This window comes from Papio anubis, chromosome 16 (assembly GCF_008728515.1).
Source record: "Papio anubis isolate 15944 chromosome 16, Panubis1.0, whole genome shotgun sequence".
Taxonomy (NCBI): Eukaryota; Metazoa; Chordata; class Mammalia; order Primates; family Cercopithecidae; genus Papio; species Papio anubis.
In genome coordinates, this window is record NC_044991.1 from 66,304,754 (window position 1) to 66,325,762 (window position 21,009).

The 21,009-nt window shown below is 44.6% G+C and overlaps 1 protein-coding gene across 13 annotated transcripts in view; it reads left to right on the forward strand.

The window, feature by feature from the left end:
* The window catches only part of DHX35 (DEAH-box helicase 35), a 95,005-nt gene that overhangs the window by 58,301 nt on the left and 15,695 nt on the right, over positions 1 to 21,009 (forward strand). For 3 of the 13 annotated variants that reach the window (XM_021921059.2, XM_021921058.2, XM_021921060.2), the window contains 6 exons: positions 1,859 to 1,953; positions 3,716 to 3,793; positions 5,232 to 5,361; positions 8,413 to 8,494; positions 10,676 to 10,747; positions 14,227 to 14,338. In XM_021921059.2, coding sequence (XP_021776751.2) covers positions 1,859 to 1,953; positions 3,716 to 3,793; positions 5,232 to 5,361; positions 8,413 to 8,494; positions 10,676 to 10,747; positions 14,227 to 14,338 — 569 coding nt within the window. Of the gene's footprint in view, positions 1 to 1,858; positions 1,954 to 3,715; positions 3,794 to 5,231; positions 5,362 to 6,286; positions 8,495 to 10,652; positions 10,748 to 14,226; positions 14,339 to 18,487; positions 19,686 to 21,009 lie in introns of those variants that run through there. The other 10 variants (XR_002515135.2, XR_002515136.2, XR_652348.4 and 7 more) reach the window with 9 other exon arrangements.

The window sequence follows — 21,009 nt, forward strand, 5'->3', positions numbered from 1 at the left end:
GTGAGATCATACGGTGTTTGTCTTTCTGTGCCTGCCTTATTTCACTTGGCATAATGTCCTCCAGTTCCATTTATGCTGTTGTGAATGACATTGTTTTCTTCTTTTTTTAAGGCTGCATGTTATTTCATTGTGTGTGTACATATTTATATATACCACATTTTCTTTATTCATTCATCCAATGAATGGACACTTGGATTGCTTCCAAATTTTCGCTTTTGTAAATAATGCTGAAATTAATATGGGAATGCAGTTATCTCCTTGAAATATCAGTTTCAGTTCCTTTGGATATATACCTAGAAGTGCGATTGTTAGAGCATATAAGTTCATTTTTAGTTTTTTGAGGTAGTGCCATATGATTTTCCATTAAGGGGTGTACCACTTTGCATTTCTGTCAGCAGTAAACGAGGGTTCCAATTTCTTTGACTTCTTCAGATTTTTGTGAGGACATGAGTTCTAGGATAAAAGATCTGGAAGTCTTCTCATAATTAGAAATCAAAATCATCTAGAAAGTATAATTTTTTTTTTTTTACCCCCGGGAAAGATAGTTTAATTTTTTCTTGCTTTTGTCTAACTTTTATATCAACTGGCAATTTATGAAGAGTCAGACCCAGTATGTTTTGAAACAACCACTTGTCCTCAGGCTTCCATTTAGAAACAGGATTTTTTTTTTTTTTTTTTTTTTTTTGAGATAGTATCTCACTCTGTTGCCCAGGCTGGAGGGCAGTGGCGCAATCTCAGCTCATTGCAACCTCTGCCTCCTGGGTTCAGTTCAAGCGATTCTCGTGCCTCAGCCTCCTGAATAGCTGGGATTACAGGCGTGTGCCACCATGCCCAGCTAATTTTGTATTTTTAGTAGAGACGGGGTTTCACAATGTTAGCCAGGCTGGTCTTAAACTCCTGACCTCAGGTGACCTGCCCGCCTTGGCCTCCCAAAGTGCTGGGATTACAGGTGTGAGCTACCGCACCTGGCCGAGAAACAGGATTCTAAGTGTGGACTGGGAAGTGCATCATTCATGAGGTGGGAGTCAGTGGGGAGATGGGACACGGGCAGTGCAGTGTGCTTTGCCTTGTGCCCTGGAGTGGTGATTGCTGCCGACTCTGTTTCCAGGTGCTCCAGCAGCCCCGCAGCATGCTTTGCTGGTCTAGTTGTGCCTTGGGCTTCCCAGCTGAGATGAACCCTTTTGAGAAGGAAGCCACTTCATAGAAGTGGTCAGGAGCAGAGAAACAGCAGTAGGGGCACAAGCCTCTCATTCCCTGTCCCCTTCCCCTCTCGGACTTCCTGCCAGGATTCCAGATGTTCCCACAGGAGGGTAGGGAGCAGGTGTGGAGCTGACCGGCCCTTAGTGATGGGGCCAGTCTTGAGCTTGGCTTACAGTCAGAGTCCCTCATATTTCAGCTGCAGAGGGCAGTAACACCTTTTTTGGAGTCCTTCAAGGCTACTGTTCATCTGGGCTACATATGGGACTTCACATTTGGCTGAGTGAAATATTTATATACTATAAACTTTATTTTTTTTGTTTTTATTTTTCTGAGAGAGGGTCTTGCTCTGTCACCCTGGCTGGAGTGCAGTGGCGTGAACTTGACTCACTGCAGCCTTGACCTCCCGGCTTTAAGCAATCCTCCTGAGTAGCTGGGCCACAGGCAATACCACCATGCCTGGCTAATTGTTTAATTTTTTGTGGAGATGGGGTTTTGCCATGTTGCACAGGCTTATATACTATAAACTTTAAAAAATTAAGCTATAGAAAAAAATATGTTCTTAGTCTTCAGTGTGGTGCAAGGAAAGTATCATAAAATGTCTTTCACTTCTTGTTGACACATTATATGGTTGAAACCAAACATGCTTTTTGTTTTACAGGAAACTTCGGCTGTTCTCAGGAAATTCTAAGCATCGCTGCCATGATGCAGATCCAGAATATCTTTGTGGTCCCCCCAAACCAGAAGTCTCAGGCAGTAAGTCAGCTCTGTCCCCAGGCTGTCTGTACCAGTCTCTTTTGCTTTGAGCTTTCCTTGTCAAAACTGTACCCAGGAACTGCTGAAGACAGAGCTGTACAAATGTGATCTGCTCATGTTTTGAGTGTTTATTGTGTGCTTGATGTTGTGTCAAGCGTTCTGCAGGCGTCATTCCACTTTATCTTCATCGTAAACCTGGGAAGTAGATATTATTATCATATTTTATTTATTTATTTATTGAGAGGGAGTCTCACTCTGTCGCTCAGGCTGGAGTGTAGTGGCATGATCTCAGCTCACTGCAACTGCACTCTGCCTCCCGGGTTCAAGCAATTCTCCTGCCTTCCATGTAGCTGGGATTATAGGTGTGCTCCACCACGCCTGGCTAATTTTTGTATTTTTAATACAGACGGAGTTTCACCATATTGGCCAGGCCGGTCTCAAACTCCTGACCTCAGGTGATCTGCCCGCCTTGACCTCCCAAAGTGTTGGTATTACAGGTGTGAGCCACTGTGCCTGGCCTATTATCATGTTTTAAAGATGGAGGCACAGAGAGGTTAGATAACTCATTTACGGTTGCACCGCCAGAATTGTTGGCTCTGGATTCACAGTCCAGAGCCCCACACCTTAACCATGGAAATACCAACTTGTAGTTTCTGTCAGGGAAATTGTCATTCAGACTGCTCTGCTAGAAACCTCGGTGGGCACATTAGTGACATAAGAAGTTAGGTGCCAGGGTATAGCAGGCTAATTCTGGGCACCACATGGCATCATGGTGATATTGCAGGTGGATCATTATAAGCTAGAGAGATCCAATCCCCACCTAAGGCGCAGGCATCAGCAATGACTAATTGAGTGAACACTGGAAAGACGGAAGGAGAAGTTTTGATACTGAAGAGTTAGATACTCAGAAGTAAGGTGTGCTGATAGAGTTAGGTCAAAGATGAGTTCAAAGTCAGCTCCTGTTTGAAAGTCAGAATCAGGAGCCTTATGCATGGAGGGACTGAATTTGTATGTGTAATGAGGAAGAGAGAGACTTTCTTAGGGATTGTTGGGATCCTCCTTGTCAGTTGTGTAACTATAGATTACAAAGTTTTTCTGCCTCTTTGCCCAGATGCTTATGTCTGTTTTTGTTTAGTTTTGTTTTTAATTAACCTGGAGGAGGAGAGGGACAAGAACACTAACACTTTATCAAATTTCTTTGCCAGATACTTTATAGTAAATTATCTTAATCCACAGCAATCTTGATAGGTTTAGTTTCCTGATTTTACAGATAAGGAAGTCAAGGCTGAGAAAGGTTAAGTAACCAAGCTGCGTTCTTTCAGGATATGGCAGAGCTAGGATGCTGCAAACCAGTTCTTTCTGAATCCATAACCCACACGCTATTCACCATGCAATATTATTTCCCAGTGCAAAAGGCTCACAGGAGTCAATTTCTTTCTTTCTCTTTTGAGACAGGGTCTTGCTCTGTTTCCTTTGGGTGGAGTGCAGTGGTGTAAACATGGCCCCTGGGCTCAAGTGATCCTCCCACCTCAGCCTAGTAGCTGGGACTTGGAGGCACACACCACCATGCCCTGCTAATTTTGTTTTTTTTTTTTTTTTAGTTTTTGTAGTCATGGGGTTTACCTATGTTGCCCAGGCTGGTCTCAAACTCCTGGGCTCAAGCAGTCCTCCCACCTTAGCCTCCCCAAATGCTGGGATTACAGGCATGAGCCACCACACCCAGCCAAGAGTCAAATTCTGAATGTTGCTTTATTCTTTCCAGATTCGAGTACACCGTAAATTTGCTGTGGAGGAGGGCGACCACCTCACTATGCTCAATGTATATGAAGCATTTATCAAAGTAAGCACAACTGCTCGAAGTGCCACCTCAACACACCACCCTCTGGAGGTGATCTAGGAAGGAGGATCCCAGAAGTTCAGTTTGTAAAGGAATGGCCAAGAGAGCACTTGATTTTCCTTTTAGATTTATTGCCAGTACTTCTAACTGGTGGGTCGGGCTTTCTGCCTGAGTTTGTGGTGCTGTATTGCTGAGAAGAACACGGGAATCATTCACTGCTTTCCCTTGCTTGGAGATACGGTACACTAGTGGCAGGCCAGTGGCCCAGCCTCACGTCATCTCATATCCACCGCGTAGTAGACAGAAAGGCAACATTTGAATAGGAAGTTCTGTTACATTTTCTGAGAGCAGCTTGTAGTCCTGGGTTGACTCTTCAAAGTTATGCCAGATGCCATGAGAAGACATTTAGTTGAGATCTGTGCATATTCACATATCCCACCTATATTTAGCTATAAGTGATGTTAATTTTTTATTGTTAATATTCTTTAAAACTAAGCAAATAATACAGCTTACAGTTCTCATAAAAAATTGTTAATAAAGGTGATGAAAAGGATGAAAAAAGAAACCTTACATAAAAGAAAGGGTATAGTATTTCAGATTTTTAATATTCATTTCTTAAATACTCTTTTAGAAGTGAAGAAATACTAAATTTTTGTTTACCAGTGATTTGAGGAGATGATTCAGTTGGTGAAATGTTTTCAGAAAAAAGAAATTCACCTCTTATTGAGACTTATGGCTTAAATCAGTTAAAATTCATTTGTACAGGCACAATGTATCATCTGCAATCTGAAGCTTTCTCTACCAGTAGAAAGTGGGTATAGGTCTACATTGTATTATTCTATGGTTGCCTTCTTGGAATATCTTTAATTATATTTTCTTTTTAAAAGCACTTTAACTTACAATATAATTTCAGAGGTACATTTCCACAGCAATAATTTACTCTAAGACATAATGATCATACTTATGAATGCAGAAAAAATTGAATACTATTGATAGAAAAATCATGCTTTGGGGACAAATATTAGTAATTTGTAAATTATTTCTACATTTGCAAGTGTCATATTGTTGGCCTCTAGTATAATAAAGTGATAAATTCAAGCATGCCAGAGAAGAAAAATTGATTTACAAAGAACCCCATGGAGAAGTGGTTCTTTCTGATAGTTTACATCTAATGAGGGTATTTAAGATCGAAACCATCTCTACGTGTCATTAAGTTCTCATTTGCCCTTTAGTGCAAAGAGTGAGGTTGCAGAGCAGTCAGATGTGTGCAAGGTTGTTAACATCTGTTTTGAGAGATGGGGCAAAAAAGGGCCAGTTCCAATCTTTAGATCTCATGCCATTGAACAGCACATGGGGGAAGAGAGAAGAATGATCTTTAGAACATAGACTTAGTCGAGAACACGTTTGTTTTCTAACTCCCTCTTTCTGGGTTGTTCTTTAGCACAATAAGAACTCTCAATGGTGTCAGGAACATTTCCTGAATTACAAGGGTCTTGTCAGAGCTGCGACTGTAAGAGAACAATTGAAAAAGCTTCTTGTCAAGTTTCAAGTGCCCAAGAAGTCTAGTGAAGGTGAGAAGAAACTGCCCCAGCTGGTGACTTCCCTTGCTTCATTCTGTTGAGTTGTCTTCCTAAAGTTTTCATGCTGGGCTGGTGCGAAGCAGCATGGCGTGCTCTGTAACAACGCTGGGTTTTATATTTTGAGTTGCCTGCGTCTATGAAAATCTAAAGGTCAAGTTACATATTTTTTCCAAGGAGGTCCATTTTTCTTTCTGATGGGCATTCTTACTAAGGGAATTTCATAGCCCATGACAATACTTAAGAATCATTAACAGTCACATCAGTGCACATCATGTCATTGATTTTCCCATGTAGGCTTTGCAAGAAAAATTACTTTTTGGTTGATGATATTAGTAGCTATTACATAAAAATTAAATTTTATTTTCAACAACAAGCATTATTAGAGCAAGTGCTGGGTGTTTAGCCTATGCAGTCACTAAGGGTAAGACAGAAAAGTACTATGTAAGACATAGTCTTAGTCTTAGTACTATGTAAGACATGGCCTCTAGCAGTGACAGTGACTACTGTTAATCAGGGACACGGTAGGTTACACTGTGGCAGGGGTTCTCCAAATCTTGCTCAATCTCCCACTCTGTGAGGTGTCGGCAGTATTATCCTCATTTTACAATTAGTCATAAGATCCTAGGGAGAAGTTAGATTAAATTCAGGACAATGCAGCTGGTAAGGAGGAGAGCCAGACCTATATGTGGCTCAGAAGTCTGCGCTTTTAAGGAAGTGACACACCCGCCTCAGCAGTCAGCTTGAAAGCCTACTGTGTGTACTCAGCTATATCCTCAGGTACTCAGCTATATCCTCAGCACCATTAGTACTTGGTAACTTATAAGTGGCCAGGCAGCACTCTGAGTGTTCCATGTGTTTATTAATTTAATGCTCACAACAGCGCTGTGAAATGTGTGCTCTTTTCCCCATCTTATAGGTGAGAAAAGCATGGCTAAGAGGTAAAATATAACTTGCTGAAGTTACACAGTGAGGGTATGGTGGAGTCAGAACTTGAGCCCAGGTGGTTCCATTTCAGTCTTATTTTGTCTTTATACTAAGAGTAAGTGATTAAACAATGACTGAGTCTTGGCTTTTACTCTAAGGGAACAGTGCAATGAAGGGAGAGATTCATACGAATAGACAAAGTACTAAGATTATCAGTCCTCTTAGAAGTTAAAGTAGTAGATACTTTAGTAATCATAGAAGATGTGCTGGCAAATGTGGAAGGAATGCCAGGAAGAAGGAATCCAGAGGGGGCTGGCTTGGGAAGTCTTGCAGTTTCCTTGAGGTGTGGTGGGAGTCCTGTCAAGCTTTGGGGTCTGGTTGAATTAGAAAATGGTGGCAAAGAGCACTCCAGGGACAGAGGACTGGAGACAAGTGCTTGGACTGAGGAGTGTATTAGATGCTCAGAGACTATTTGATGGCTGAATATGCTCACAAGGGAGGGAAGAGTTGAAACCTGGATCATTGAGCCATGTTGGAGTCATTGATAGAAACAGGACGCTTACAAGGAGCACGCAGTTGGAGACAGCTGGTCAAATGCCTGTCACCCAGCGGGTAGATGACAGCCTTACTTTACTTTAGCACTTGGTGTTCTTCACCTGTGTTTCATTATCAGACCCCTCCCTGCCCAGGAGAAAAGTTAAATTTAAATTCTACCCAGCCTGAGAAATTAAATACTTAAATACTAAGGAATAAGATTTTGTAGGGTAAGATTGAGCTTTGGAGGGCCACAGGCCATTGTAGTATCTAAGATACTTCCCTTCCCCTGCCTCCAAGAACCAGTTTTCACCCCTTTCGAAGTGGTATCACCCGATTAGAGTGCATATTTTACATGGAAATTTCTTATGGACAATGGGAGAGAAGAGACTGGGCATCGGATTAGATCATAGTTATACATATAGATTTGAGATTTATCAGCTGAGTGCTTAGGAACAATACAGAAAATCATGGAGACTAAATAAATTACATGCAAATTTAAACCATCTAAGTGTTAAAAAATAGAAAGCAATTAGTGAAAGATACTTTCAGCAGTCATGAGATGAAAATTAAAAACTGTATTATAGAATTATTTTATTTAATATATTTAAGAAAAAACAGTTTTCAGGTTGATAAATGGGCTAAGGATTAGAACAAAAAATTCACAAAAGAAGAAATATGCCAATAGTAATCAAATAAATATAACATAAAAGAAGGTAACCCTTTTTGCCAAAACATTGCTAGTAAGAATGCAGTGAAACTGCCATTTTTATATATTGTTGATGGCTTTGGAAATAGTACCACCATTAGGGAACTTACTTACCAACGTGCTATATTCCATTGGATCTAAGATACCATCATGTGTAAGAAACATCATTTTATGTACCACCAAGGGAAAAAAATGCTACCAGTTATAATTGTAAAATGCTATCCTAATTTCAGTGAATTAAAGTTAGAAAAAGAGGCAGTCTTAAAATTGATGAGATATGGTATGCCACTAACCAAAAAATAACATTAGCCTTTTGCACAACAATTTGGAATGTATCTCATGGACATCATCTAATAGTGGGGAAGCTTTATTCATGGAAGATGTTAGCTGTAGCGATAGAAACAACAGTTAAAATGGAACATTTGAAAAATTTGAAGAGTTACTTCGATTTTCAAACACTAGCTCACAACCACAGAAGTCACATTGTATAGTATTTCCGGTTTGTGTTTTATAGAAAGAGCGTCATTGCCATATCACACTCTTTTACAGAGGAGTCCTGAGGTCACTGACCAGCCTGCAGAGCAGCACTCTTAGGTTCTAGTGCCCAGCCGTGGTCCAGCCATGTGTGGCTTAGGGGAGGTTGGAGGGGTTCCAGGTTCAAGGAGCAGACCAGCATAGTTCTCAGTAGTGGTTGTGGGGAGTGGGACCTCCTTAGACAGTGCTGGAAGGGCAGGGCTGGAGCCAGTTCAGGAGAGGGTTTCGAGGTGGCTTGAAGCAGCCTGGGGTGGTGCTGGGAGTGGATCCTGTGCCTTAGAGCACACGGAGCATAGGGCAGGCAAGGGTCTCACCCGCCTGTCTGTTGGCTGCCTGTGTAGGTGATCCGGATCCGGTTCTGAGGTGCATTGTCTCCGGCTTCTTCGCCAATGCAGCGAGGTTTCATTCTACTGGAGCTTATAGGTAACACGATGCTTGGTGAAGTCATTTGTTAAAGGAACAGTCTTACAAATGACCCAGACCCCACAGAAAGCTGTGCAGAGATAGTAATTACATAATTATTTTTAATTTCTACCATGTCTCCTTCCAAAACTGAGTTGAGGTTAGCGACATAGCTTTTAGCAAAATATCTTGACTTTCTAAAAATGATTCTCACACATTCAGCTCATCTATATGTTGTATGTTTTAGAAGGATGACAATTTTACATCTTGAGGCTGGTAATAATTCAATTCTAATGATAGACTAACATAACCTGAAGAAACCATTAAAAGTAATCTTTCCCAAATAAGTTACTTTTACAGTTGGCTAGTTTTTTATGTCTTGAGAGATCTGCAGGACTGAAGTCCCCACCCACCCTGGTACAGTGTGGCCACGTCTGGTGTCTTTGGAGGTAGCCAAGTGTTTCTCATGTGCTCGGTGTGCCTCCTGCTACATAACCTGATTCTTCCAGTTCCGTTTTCTGGGCACAGAAAACCAGTGATCGTTGATGCCTTCCTAATGGTCTTTAGTATATTCAAATGCAGTGAAAACTCAGCATAGCTTCGCTTTCCTTTCTCCAGACTAATCATTCCAGTGCTTTGAATTGTTACTTTTAGTCTGTCTTTTGGCTCATTTTAGTTTCATAACCTCACTGTAGCCTGTTTAAAGTATAGCTGTTATCATTTTCTGTTCTTTAATAAGAGCACACTCCAAAGAATTTCTCCCCAGCTCTTCTTCCTATGTGTTATTTTGTCATTAATTTTTTTTCCCTCAGAAAATATTACTGCCCTGTTATCTTGAGGTCAGCCAAGAGATTCCTTGTCCTGGGCTCCTGTTAATGAGTCCAGAATTGCACTGAGCCTTTTTTAATTTTGGCAGCTGGATCTGCTCCATTTAGTATCCTAGTAGCCGACTGTTTGAACTGCAGGATAGCACTTTACGTTGATCTCTAGTCTGTTCTCTTTGTTACTCCAGGCGTGTTGTAGCCTGTCAGTATCATGATTCAGTTGCCCATTGTATGAGCTCACCTCCCCACTCTGAGTTGTCTGTATTTGAGGTAACTCGTGCATGTGGAGGTGATCCCCGCGGTGGCCTGAGATCTTCCCCAAGGAGTGCTGCCAGCTTGTCATCTTGATTGCTCCCACTCTCCTGGAGAGTTAGCAATTTCGACTAGTGTTTAGAAAATTCTTTTATCAGTGTCCTCAGCAACAGTGTGGGCTGCCTAAGAGGTTCCAGGCTAGTCATTCCTTTGAGACAACATTTAGTATTGATCAGCTCACCACCACCTGGTAGGACAGCCCAGGACCCCAGGACACTGGCTTTATTACAGCGCCGACGAGGCGCTCTCACAGCACTTGAAGCGCTTCCCCCAAGAAACAGATCATTCTACTGAGTTGGAATTGGAAGTACTATTTCAGAGAAATTAATAGTCCAGTATTGAGCTTTCTTTTTTTTTTTTGAGACAGAGGTTTGCTCTTATTGCCTAGGCTGGAGTGCAATGGGGTGATCTCGGCTCATCGTAACCTTTGCCTCCCAGATTCAAGTGATTCTCCTGCCTCAGCCTCCCGAGTAGCTGGGATTACAGGCATGCGCCACCACACCCAGCTAATTTTGTATTTTTAGTAGAGACAGGGTTTCTCCATGTTGGCCAGGCTGGTCTTGAACTCCCGACCTCAGGTGATCTGCCCACCTTGGCCTCCCAAAGTGCTGGGATTGTAGTAATGAGCCACCGCGCCTGGCTGTGAGCTTTCTTTTTTCATTATCATTACGTCCCCCTATAGTCATTATCTTTAGTATTTAACTTTGCTTTTTAGATTATAGAAGAAATCACATGTGTTATTTCCATTCCAAAGGAAATTGTTTTGAAAGAGCACCTGCAGAAGATACACATAAACATAGGCAGAGCATTTTATTCCCAAATGTTTTCTCTGAGTGTCCAGATGTTGCTTTTCTCCTCTTCTCTTTTCCACATGGTTTATTGTTGACTTCTGGGGTGGCAGCCGGGGAGGGATGGAGAAAGGTTATAAGAGAAGATGGAGATAATTGTTTTGCTTGTGACAAGTTCAGTCTGCATGCTTTTTTTGGTAGTATTAAAAATATCTGTGGGAAAGTCTTGCTATAAGTGTTTAAAATGTGCTTCAGACAAAGTTCTTCTATGTTCCAAGGACCATCCGTGATGACCATGAGCTGCACATACACCCTGCGTCAGTCCTCTATGCAGAGAAACCGCCTCGCTGGTAAGCATGTCCTGCTGCTTAGCCTGTGCCTGCTTTGAGCACAGGGCCATGTTCTTGGTTTTCTCCTATACGTGTTTCTTGACATTGCCTCTAGAATTTCTGCTCTGGGCCGGTCGTGGTGGCTCATGCCTGTAATCCCAGCACTTTGGGAGGCCAATGCGGGCAGATCACCTGAGGTCAGGAGTTCAAGACTAGCCTGGCCAACATGGTGAAACGTCATCTCTACTACAAATACAAAAATTAGCCGGTCGTGATGGGCACGCCTGTAATCCCAGCTGCTCGGGAGGCTGAGGCAGGAGAATCGCTTGAACCTGGGAGGCAGAGGTTGCAGTGAGCCAAGATCACACCACTGCACTGTAGCCTGGGTGACAGAGTGAGACTCCATGTCAAAAAAAAAAAAAAAAAAGAATTTCTGCTCTGGCAAAGATGTCCTTAAGCAAACAGTGATATTTGTCTACTCACTCATCCACTAAGCAAACGTTCATTTTCACCCACTGACTAGATGCTTAGCCCTGCACGAGGCACAGCTATGCAGAGACGAATTGGGATCCCAGCTCACGGTTTTTTTTTTTTTTTTGAGACAGAGTTTCATTCTGTTGCTCAGACTGGAGTGCAGTGATGCTGTCTTGGCTCACTGCAACCTCTGCCTCCCAGGTTCAAGTGATTCTTCTGCCTCAGCCACCTGAGTGACTGAGACTATAGATGTGTGCAATCACACCTGGCTAATTTTTGTATTTTTAGTAGAGATGGGGTTTCACTGTGTTGGCCAGGCTGGTCTCCAACTCCTGACCTCAGGTGATCCACCCACCTCGGCCTCCCAAAGTGCTGGGATTACAGGCGTGAGCAACCGCACCCGGCCCCAGCCTACAGTTTTGACATAGAGACAGACACAGAGTCAGCTACCTTGGGGGAAGGGCTTTACTAGTGGCGTGGATGAAGTGCTGGGCTTGGCACATCATGTGCCAGTGAGAATCAGGGCAGGCTTCATGGAGGAGATAACATTCATCTGAACCTGGAAACAAGAGTGTTCAGGCAGAAAGGACCTGGAGGGCATTCCAGGTAGAGAAGTAGCAGGGCCAGAACCATGGAACATAAAGGAGCCTCTTGTGTTTGGAAAATGGGGAATCATTAGTATGGGTGGCCTATGAAATGGTGCTGCTCTGTAACACTGCCTGGGAAGAGAGAGGTAAGCACAGAAGTCTAGAGTCATCTTTATAGCATTTCAGTGGTTAAGTTTAGGTTTGTCTTTAGACATCTTTATGGCATTTCAGTAGTTAAGTTTAGGTTTGTCCAATTTAATAATAAAAATTGGGGACTTACATTTTTCTTGTTTATAATTTCATTTTTCTAGAATTCATTTATATTGTATTTTACCAATAAAAAGTATTGATTAAAAGTACTGATCAACCATGGATTGGATTTTGCTTTTTTGAGACAGTCGCACTCTGTTGCCCAGGCTGGAGTACGGTGGTGTAGTCTTGGCTCACTTCAACCTCCACTTCCGGGGTTCAAGTGATTCTCCTGCCTCAGCCTCCTGAGCAGCTGGGATTACAGGTGTGTGCCACCACGCCCAACTAATTTTTGTATTTTTAGTAGAGACAGGGTTTTGCCACGTTGACCAGGCTGGTCTCAAACTCCTGACCTCAGGTGATCCGCCTGCCTTGGCCTCCCAAAGAGCTGGGATCACAGGCATGAGCCACCATGCCCTGCCCAGGTTGGAAATTTTACAGACAACAACAATTTGTCCTTCTCCAGTTGGAAGATGGAGAAGCCCTGGGAAAAAGGGTGGGGCATGTGTGAAGAGAGGGAGAGAAGCTGGTGGTAGATTTGAAGGCAAGAAGGTTGTGGTCAAACACTTTGTACCCTAGAACTGCAGCTTTCAAAGTGTGGTCTCCAGCCCAGCATCAGTATCACCTGGAAACTTGTATGAAATGCAGCTTCTCAGGCCATGCCAAGTTCCATTCAGTCAGAAACTGGACTAGGGCCCAGGACTCCATTTTAACAAGCCCTCCAGATGTTTCTGTTGGGCAGTAAAGTTTGAGTTCTGTTTCCCTAGACCAAGGAATCAGATTTATCCTGTAGCCAGTGCAGACCTAGAAGTTTCTTAGGTTGAGAGCACCTTGGTCAATTCTGGGTTTAGAAATGTTACCCAGTGACCACACTAATGTGGCCAGGATATGCACACTCGTGTGTGCAGGAGAATTTCAAGAGTGCCCACATCTGTAATCTCAGCACTTTGGGAGGCTGAGGCCAGAGGATTGCTTGAGGTCGGGAGTTCAGTCCCAGCCTGGGCACCATAGCCAGACGTCAACTCTCAAAAAAAAAAAAAAAACAATTAGCCAGGCATGGTGGCACATGGCTGCAGTACCAGCTGCTCAGGAGACTGAGACAGGAGGATCGCTTGAACCCAGGAGGTTGAGGCTTCAGTGAGCCATGATTGCACCACTACATTCTAGCCTGGGTGACAGAGCGAGACCCAGCCTTTAAAAAAAAAAAAAATTACTTTTTTAAATCAAGAGAGATGCAAAACCTCAGTTTTAGATCCTTTTTTTGCTGACTTTTGGGTGGTTAAATTTGGGAGTTGCTTAAAAGAGAAAGGCTTTTCTTTTTCTTGCTTCATTCCTAAGGAGCTCTGAAGGGCAAAGAAAGGTTGGGGAAATAGAGCCAGCCTGAAGCAGCGCCACACCGTTCAGGTGGCAAAGAAAGGGCTCCCCCATCACGGCTGCTTTGCAGGGGGTCCTCCTTTTTCCTTTCGTCAGCTGAGATTCGTTTACTGGTTTTTGAGGAGTAGGGAACCGCAGTGTGGCTGGTGTGTTAATAGTTACGCGGGAAGCCCTGAATCAGCACTTGGGATGTTTCGGAAACTAGTATCTACTCATATGCACACCTAAAATCTGGGGACTGGATATTATGCTCTTGGCTCTTTGGTTGTCTATTACCTGAGCCTCAGAAACATTTTTTATAATTTATTTACAATGCAAGATGAGTTTCGACAAATGTGTATACATGTAACCTGGACCCACATAAGTTATACAATGTTTTTATCATTTTAGAAAATTCGTTTGTGTCTCTTTACAGTCAGTTCCCAGCCTCTTTCAGAATCAGGCAAGCCTTTGCCTCTATTTCTGCATTTTCTAATAAAGTCATTAGGCTCAGTTCAGAGTTCTGTAAATGCAGATGCAGGATCCAGAAAGGTCCTTCACGGATAACTGAGATGTCCCAGAAGTCATTTAGGATTTAGAGTCTCATCTGAAAAATGGACACACCATTACCCAGCACTTAGGTCTTGAGGCTTTGGTGAGCAACATAAATGTATGTGTTTAGCACAGTGTCTGGCACACAGAGTCTGGCACACAGAGTAGAACCTGTTAAAGGAAACAGCATGTCTAACTGTGGATCCTGACTGTCATCAGAAGAGGGTGGTTCCTGACTGTCATCACAAGAGGGGGAAATTAGCTCATGTTTCTTTCTCATTTCAGGGTTATCTATAACGAAGTTATACAGACCTCCAAGTATTACATGAGAGATGTGACTGCCATTGAATCGGCCTGGCTGTTGGAGCTGGCTCCACACTTTTATCAACAAGGAACGGTAGGAATGAACAGAGCCTGTGTCCCAGCCACCTGTTAGCAGCCTCTCCATGTTTTTAAATGTACTCTTTTTCTCCAATTTAATGCCCTATGTGTGTTCCTCCTAGTGGTGCATAGGGTGGAAAGGCTATTACCATATCCCCAAAACATTCTGAGAAAGCACTCTAGCGTTTAATTCATAGTGAAGTGCAATTAAAAATAAATCCCCCTAACCTCATAAGAAAAAAGAAAAGGTATCGCTTTTTCTCCTTTTGTTCTTCCAAACTATTTCTCTTTTATTTTTATTTTTATATTTTTTTGAGACAGAGTCTCACTCTGTCACCCAGGCTGGAGTGCAATGGCGCGATCATGGCTTACTGCAACCTCCATTTCCTGGATTCAAGCGATTCTCCTGCCTTAGCCCCCGTGTAGCTGGGATTACAGGTGTGTGCCACCACACCTGGCTCATTTCTTTCTTTCTTTTTTTTTTTTTTTTTTGTATTTTTAGTAGAGACATGGTTTCACCATGTTGGCCAGGCTGGTTTCAAACTCCTGGCCTCAAGTGATCCACCCACCTGAGCCTCCCAAAGTGCTGGGGTTACAGGTATGAGCCAGCAGGCCTGGCCTGAGCTAATTGAAAAAATTTTTTTTAGGGATGGGTTTTCACTATGTTGCCCAGGCTAGTCTGGAATGCCTGGGCTCAAGTGGTCCTCCTGCCTTGGTCTCCCAAATTGCTGGGATTACAGGTGTGAGCCACCATGCCCACCAGTTCCTTTTTTATTTTTATCTATTTATTTTTGAGATAGAGTCTTGCTCTGTCATCCTGGCTGGAATGCAGTGACACAGTCTCAGCTCACTGCAACCTCTGCTTCCTGGGTTCAAGTGATTCTCCCACTTCAACCTCCCTAATAGCTGGGATTACAAGTGTGCGCCACCATGCCTGGCTAATTTTTGTATTTTTAGTATAGACAGGGTTTCGCCATATTGGCCAGGCTGGTCTTGAACTCCTGACCTCAGGTGATCCGCCCACCTGGGTCTCCCAAGGTGCTGGGATTACAGGTGTGAGCCACCACGCCCAGCTCCTTTTTAAAAAGAGTTACAGCCCTGTGCTGTTTGTTGCCTGAAAATACTTGCTTTACATATTTTGCCCAAGTTTACTGTTGTTTATAGCAGAAGGGAAAGTCTGAAACCTTTTTCTCCATGAGGGCCAGAATTGGACTACACAGTGTTTTCAAAGCGTTATTTGAATTGATTGCCACATTTAAAAATTGGGAGATTTCATATTAAACATGAATTTCTGGTTTATCTTGAAAGACATGGTTAGTCTGGTAACACTAGGCCTGAGTTCCTGCGTGGTGGCATCACGGGCTTAGGGGTGGCTGCCTGCCGTCAGTGACATCGCCAGGTGCCACAGCCCCACTTGCTTACTTGCCTGCTCCACTCTTGGAGACATTTGAATTTGTGACCCTGTAAATGGAAGAATCTCCATCTCTCCCACTCCAGCAAAGTCAAGGGAAATTGCCCTCTCAAAATTTTATAATATTTAATTTTTATCTAATCAAACAAAAACCATTTCACACCTTTATAGTTCTTCACACATCCCAATTCAGATATTTCAGCTAGAAAGCACATCAGCCTGCAGGGACTGATAAAAATGCAGAGTGTTGTCTTTGCTGAATTAGGTTGATAAGAATAAACCTGGTGAAAGAAAGTCTTTTCCTTCAAAACCTCTCAGGTGGAAAGCAGCAGACTTCAGGAGTCCAAGAGAAGGGATTAGAAAGGTAAACTAGTGGTTGAAAGAGGAATGGTGCAGTGGTCAAAGTGCCTGTTCGAGTGAGAAGATGCAGACAGCCAGAGAAGGATAAGCCTGAAATCGTCTTGGATTCATTTAGACTCTTGGAAACAGAATTAGCCCAGAAGCTGAGTCATTTTCCCTTCTCAGCTCAAAATTCCAGTTTCTTTAGGTCAAACTCACAAAATTAAAGAGCAAATAGCTTCAGAAGTTTGAAGAAAATGACAAGCCCAGATTTCTACATTTGTCTCTTCTCTCCAAATGGCTTTTTTTTTTAAGCCCATCACCTCCACTGTCATCAGAGTATTTTTAGAGATGCTGTGACAGACCTTTCGAAATCACCTAGTGCGGCTGAGCACAGTGGCTCACGCCTGTAATCCCAGCACTTTGGGAGGCTGAGGTGGGCGGATCACATGAGGCCAGGGGTTCGAAACCAGCCTGGCCAACATGGTGAAACCCCGTCTCTACTAAAAATACAAAAATTAGCCGGGCATGGTGGCATGTGCCTGTAATCCCAGCTACTTGGGAGGCTGAGGCAGGAGAATAACTTGAACCCAGGAGGTGGAGGCTGCAGTGAGCCGAGATCACGCCACTGCACTCCAGCCTGGGTGACAGAGCGAGACTCTGTCTAAAAAAAAAGAAATCACCTAGTACAACAACCTCATTGTATAGCAATGGTCCCCAAACCACAGAGAAACTTGTGTTATTTCTTAACTGTATAGTCCAAGGGCACTTCTACTGTAAACTTGTCCAAAGCAGATTGATTTCTCAGAGAGCCTCCAGATCTGCAGGGGTTGCCCATGTACGGTAGATGTTCCTTTGTTGAACACAGTGCAGCGCCTCGCAACCATCCACAGCCCACAGATCATTTGCAGCTCTGTTCCTGGCACCTTTGGAGACTTTCCATCACTGCTGTTTTTCGGAATGTTGCTCTCACCCTGTGTGGAGGCCTGAAATGGTTCAGAGTCAGCTTTGTTTATATTCAACATTCTTCCCAGAAACAAGCACCAAAAATGGCCCCACAGGCACAATGGCGTCATCTCCCATCCCCAAGCTAAGGCTGTGGATGTCTAACATTAGCTGTAGGGGTTATATCAGGTGATGTGTAGAGAGGAGAGAATTCAGAGAAATTCAGCAAGACCTACAGCTAGACAGGGGAAGAATGGGGTGGCCTATTCAGAGATTTGCTTTCTGGCTTTTAAATTATTTTTCCTTATTCTCAGAGATACCTTCATTATTAGGGAAAACTCCTTTAACGTGGCCTTTGCAAGAGTCTGTAGTGGTCCTCCCTCAGGTGTAAGCAGATAGAAAGTCTGAGTTCTCGTAGCTCATTTAGACCTGGGTCCCGTTCGTTCTGTTGTCTCTCATGTCACACCTGGTGGTGCGCTGTGTCTCCGTTCACGCCCTCCATTTTGTCAGGGCCTGCAGTTCTCTCTGGGGGCGATGCGGCTTGATGTTGTGAGGCCGTATGGATGTGCTAAGGAGTGGGCACACCGGCCCTGGAGCAGGCGGGGTGGGCGCTCTCGTGTGAGGCTCTCACTATGTGTTAGGTGGCACGGCTCAGGGATCTCTTGGTTATTGATGATTAGTAATGGGCTGTCGGGGTATCCCAGTTGATGAGTGGAGGGAGGTCTTTCGTTAAAAGCTTATATTCACACACCCTGCCTCAAAGTCATATTTAAGGATTTCTGCCACTTTCAGCTTTGCTTTAGAATGTAAAAAATACTTCATCTTCCAATCCTATTATCTGATGCCTATGATTATAATGTTGTGCTTCATGTTATTCATAATGGTAGAAAGTGACATTTCTGGGGGAAAAAATAAGTGTCACTAGGAGGTGTCCTTTCTGTCTTCCCAGCAAGCTTGTACCCTCCCTGTGGGCAGAGGCCGTGTCTTTATCTCCATCCTTGAGCCAGGTACTCCATGGGTACCTGGCGTGTTGAGACACTTGGTAAATTGACTTCCTTGTTCCTAAAGAGAGGATACTTTTTCTTGACTGTTGTCAGGTTTGAGGTCACTTCCAGCCTGAGCCCAGTCTCCTGAGCACAGGTGTCTGGCTGCGGTGCTGTCCTCTAGACTGGGGCAGAAGGAGAGCCGTGTCTCAAAAAGAAAACCTTGCCTTGACAGCTTCTGCAGAGCCCTATATAACCAGCTTCAGCCACTGTGGCTTGGGCCTCGGGTTGCTGGCGGCTGACTTAAAGTCCGCTTCTTCATTGGCCACTTGGGCTTTTTCCTTCCACGCTCTTTCAGGAACAGCATTTACTGGGAAGGTGTGGACCAGATGGAAGATTTGATGTGGTCATTCATATGGGGAGTATGTTGCAGTCTGCTTTCTTTGTCTAATCAACCCCAACTGGAGTGTCTTCTCTTCTCTTGCAGCACCTGTCCCTGAAAGCCAAAAGGGCCAAGGTCCAGGACCAGTGAGAGGAGCCCACAGCTGCAGCTGCAGGGACTGCTGGTGTCCTCTCCTCCATGCTGCTGCCCCTGGCCCCAGGTGGGGTGAGCTGGCACCAGCTCCTGTAGAATGTTTGGTTGCTCTGAAGGGGGCTGCGGCCTGTTCATTATCCCTTTCTTCCTACTGCCCACAGCATTTGCATCCTTGCTGGGATCCTGGAGGACTCTGTGCATGGGCAGACATCCTTCTGTGCTGCAGCGGGCAGAGTGGGAGTTGGCTCACTCAGCACGCTCACTAACCCAGCATGCCACTTCCAGCAGGCACGCAGTCCTGGCCCCGCTCTGTGGGAAACAAGGAGGAAAGAGAAGGCTGAAGTACCATGTGGGGTGGACAGAGGAATGGTTTGCTGGGGCCACGGCTGTGTTAACCAATGAGGTCCGCTGCCAAGTTTGTGAACAAGCGTGTATCTATGAAGGAACGAAACATCGGGGATCTCTGCCGAAACCACCAAGAGGCATGTCTGATGGGCACAGGGGCTCCCAAACCCAGTGGCTTCTGTCTGTCCTCAGCCCTTGTCCCTGTTTATCTGCAGCCAGGAGATTTGCAAGGGATTGGTGATTGACAGAGAGGACTCGTGCGCTGTTTTGTGTTAGCTGAGGATTTCTGTTTCACAAGTGGGCTTAGCGTCTTCTCAGTGCAGTGCCCGGTCCTGGTGCCACACTAGCTGAGCACTCAGGAGAGTTCATCAGCTCCGATCCCACAGGGTCTCCTCTTTAGCAGGAATTCACAACAGTTTAGACGCCCTAAACTTCTGTAGCTCAGGAACATAACTGGTGTATTTGTTTTTTTGTTTGTTTGCTTGGCGTCTTGCAAGAGCACGCGGGGGTGGTTCTTCTAGCAGGCACTGGTTTTGTTGCCCCAGGGCTGCTTTGCTGTGATGATGATTGCATTTCAACACATGCCAGATGCAGATTTTTTCCCCCTTACTGTTTCAATGACCTTTATTTTAAAAACACATAGCTTGAAAATTTATTTTTGTACTGATATTAGTTTGGATGTGCCACTTTTGGCACCAAATGTGTATGTCATTTTTATTTCCATTTTATAAACATGTAAATAATAGTGATAACTTGTTAATAATAGTAAACCTTTATACCTAAAGTAAATATATTCCCTCCCACAGCTGGTTCTCATGGTCTATATGTGAAGATGTTCTAATGAATTGTTCGGAGTGAGGGCCTCACATTAGCTAAGAAACTTAATGCTGTGGCGTACAGCAGCTTTGGGATCTCAGGGACACAGGAAGCCCCCTAAAGCAAGATGATGGGACTGAATGACCTCAAGACCTGATTAGAGTAAACTGTGGGACATTAAAAGAAGTCCCAAAGAGGTGCTAATTCTTGCCATTTCCAATTGGGATCTCCCTGTAGAGAGGTCAGAAACATTATTTTTCAAGCTTGGCTTTAGGACTGGGGCTGATCCTACAAAGCTTATGTGGTGGTGGAAGGGGAGGTACAGGGTTCACACCCTCAGGTTGGAGACCAGAGTCCACCGGGAGCCTGGACAGTCTGGAGGGAGCACCCAGAGGCAAGCCCGTCCCTGCATGCTGCCCCTACCCCTGGGCCCCTGATCCTGAGCACATGCCTCCCCTCTGTCCCTCCACTTCTGAGAGGGCAGCGCTCCCCCGGGGACACCTCCCATTGTTGTGTCCTGTGTTATATCACAGTCTGCGATGGATGGGACAGGTCCTCGCTGTCCGAAGCAACTGCGAAATGCTGGGCCCATGGGGAGTCCCCTTTACAGTAGTGGTGAACACCAGGCTGGGACCACACAACTCGCCTGGGAGTGGGGCCCGGCCTGGGTGAGAGAGATGAGAGCTTTTGACTTTGTTTGTTGCAGATCTGTATCCCTATTCCCATTGTCAGCCCACAGATGTGACAGCAGGGCCTAGTACCTCACAGTACTAGTAGTTCCACAGAATTCGTCCCTTTGGGCTCCACACAGGTCTTCAGATACTGCTAGTGCAGTTACCCACAGCAATGCTGTGTCTTCCCTTTGGAGCAAGTGAGAGGGCAGAGAGAAGCTGGCGCTGGAAAGCATGGAGGTGGTGGTGCCCTGTAGGCCCAGAGATGGCAGCTTTCTGTGTTGGTGGCTTGCAGAGACCCTGCCAGTTCTCTGCCACAGCTGGTTTCCCCAGGGGTTGGACATTGTTGTCATGGGGAGCCCCTGGTTCAGCCAGCGCACCGCTCAGTCCAGCCTGCAAATGTTGAGCCCTCAGGCCATGTGCATGGCACAGGAATGAGGTGGAGACGCTTGACAACAAATAACCAGATGAGTGGACCAGGATGGAGCTGGGCGTGCGAGAAGGACAGGGTGGCAGGAGATGGCACAGGTCCAGTAGGGGTTGTTAAGGCCAGGGCTGTATCCACAGAGACTGCCCCATGATAAGATGCTTTCCTGGTGAAAGGACAGACCGCTCTCATGTTCTTGCCTGGCTATACCTCAC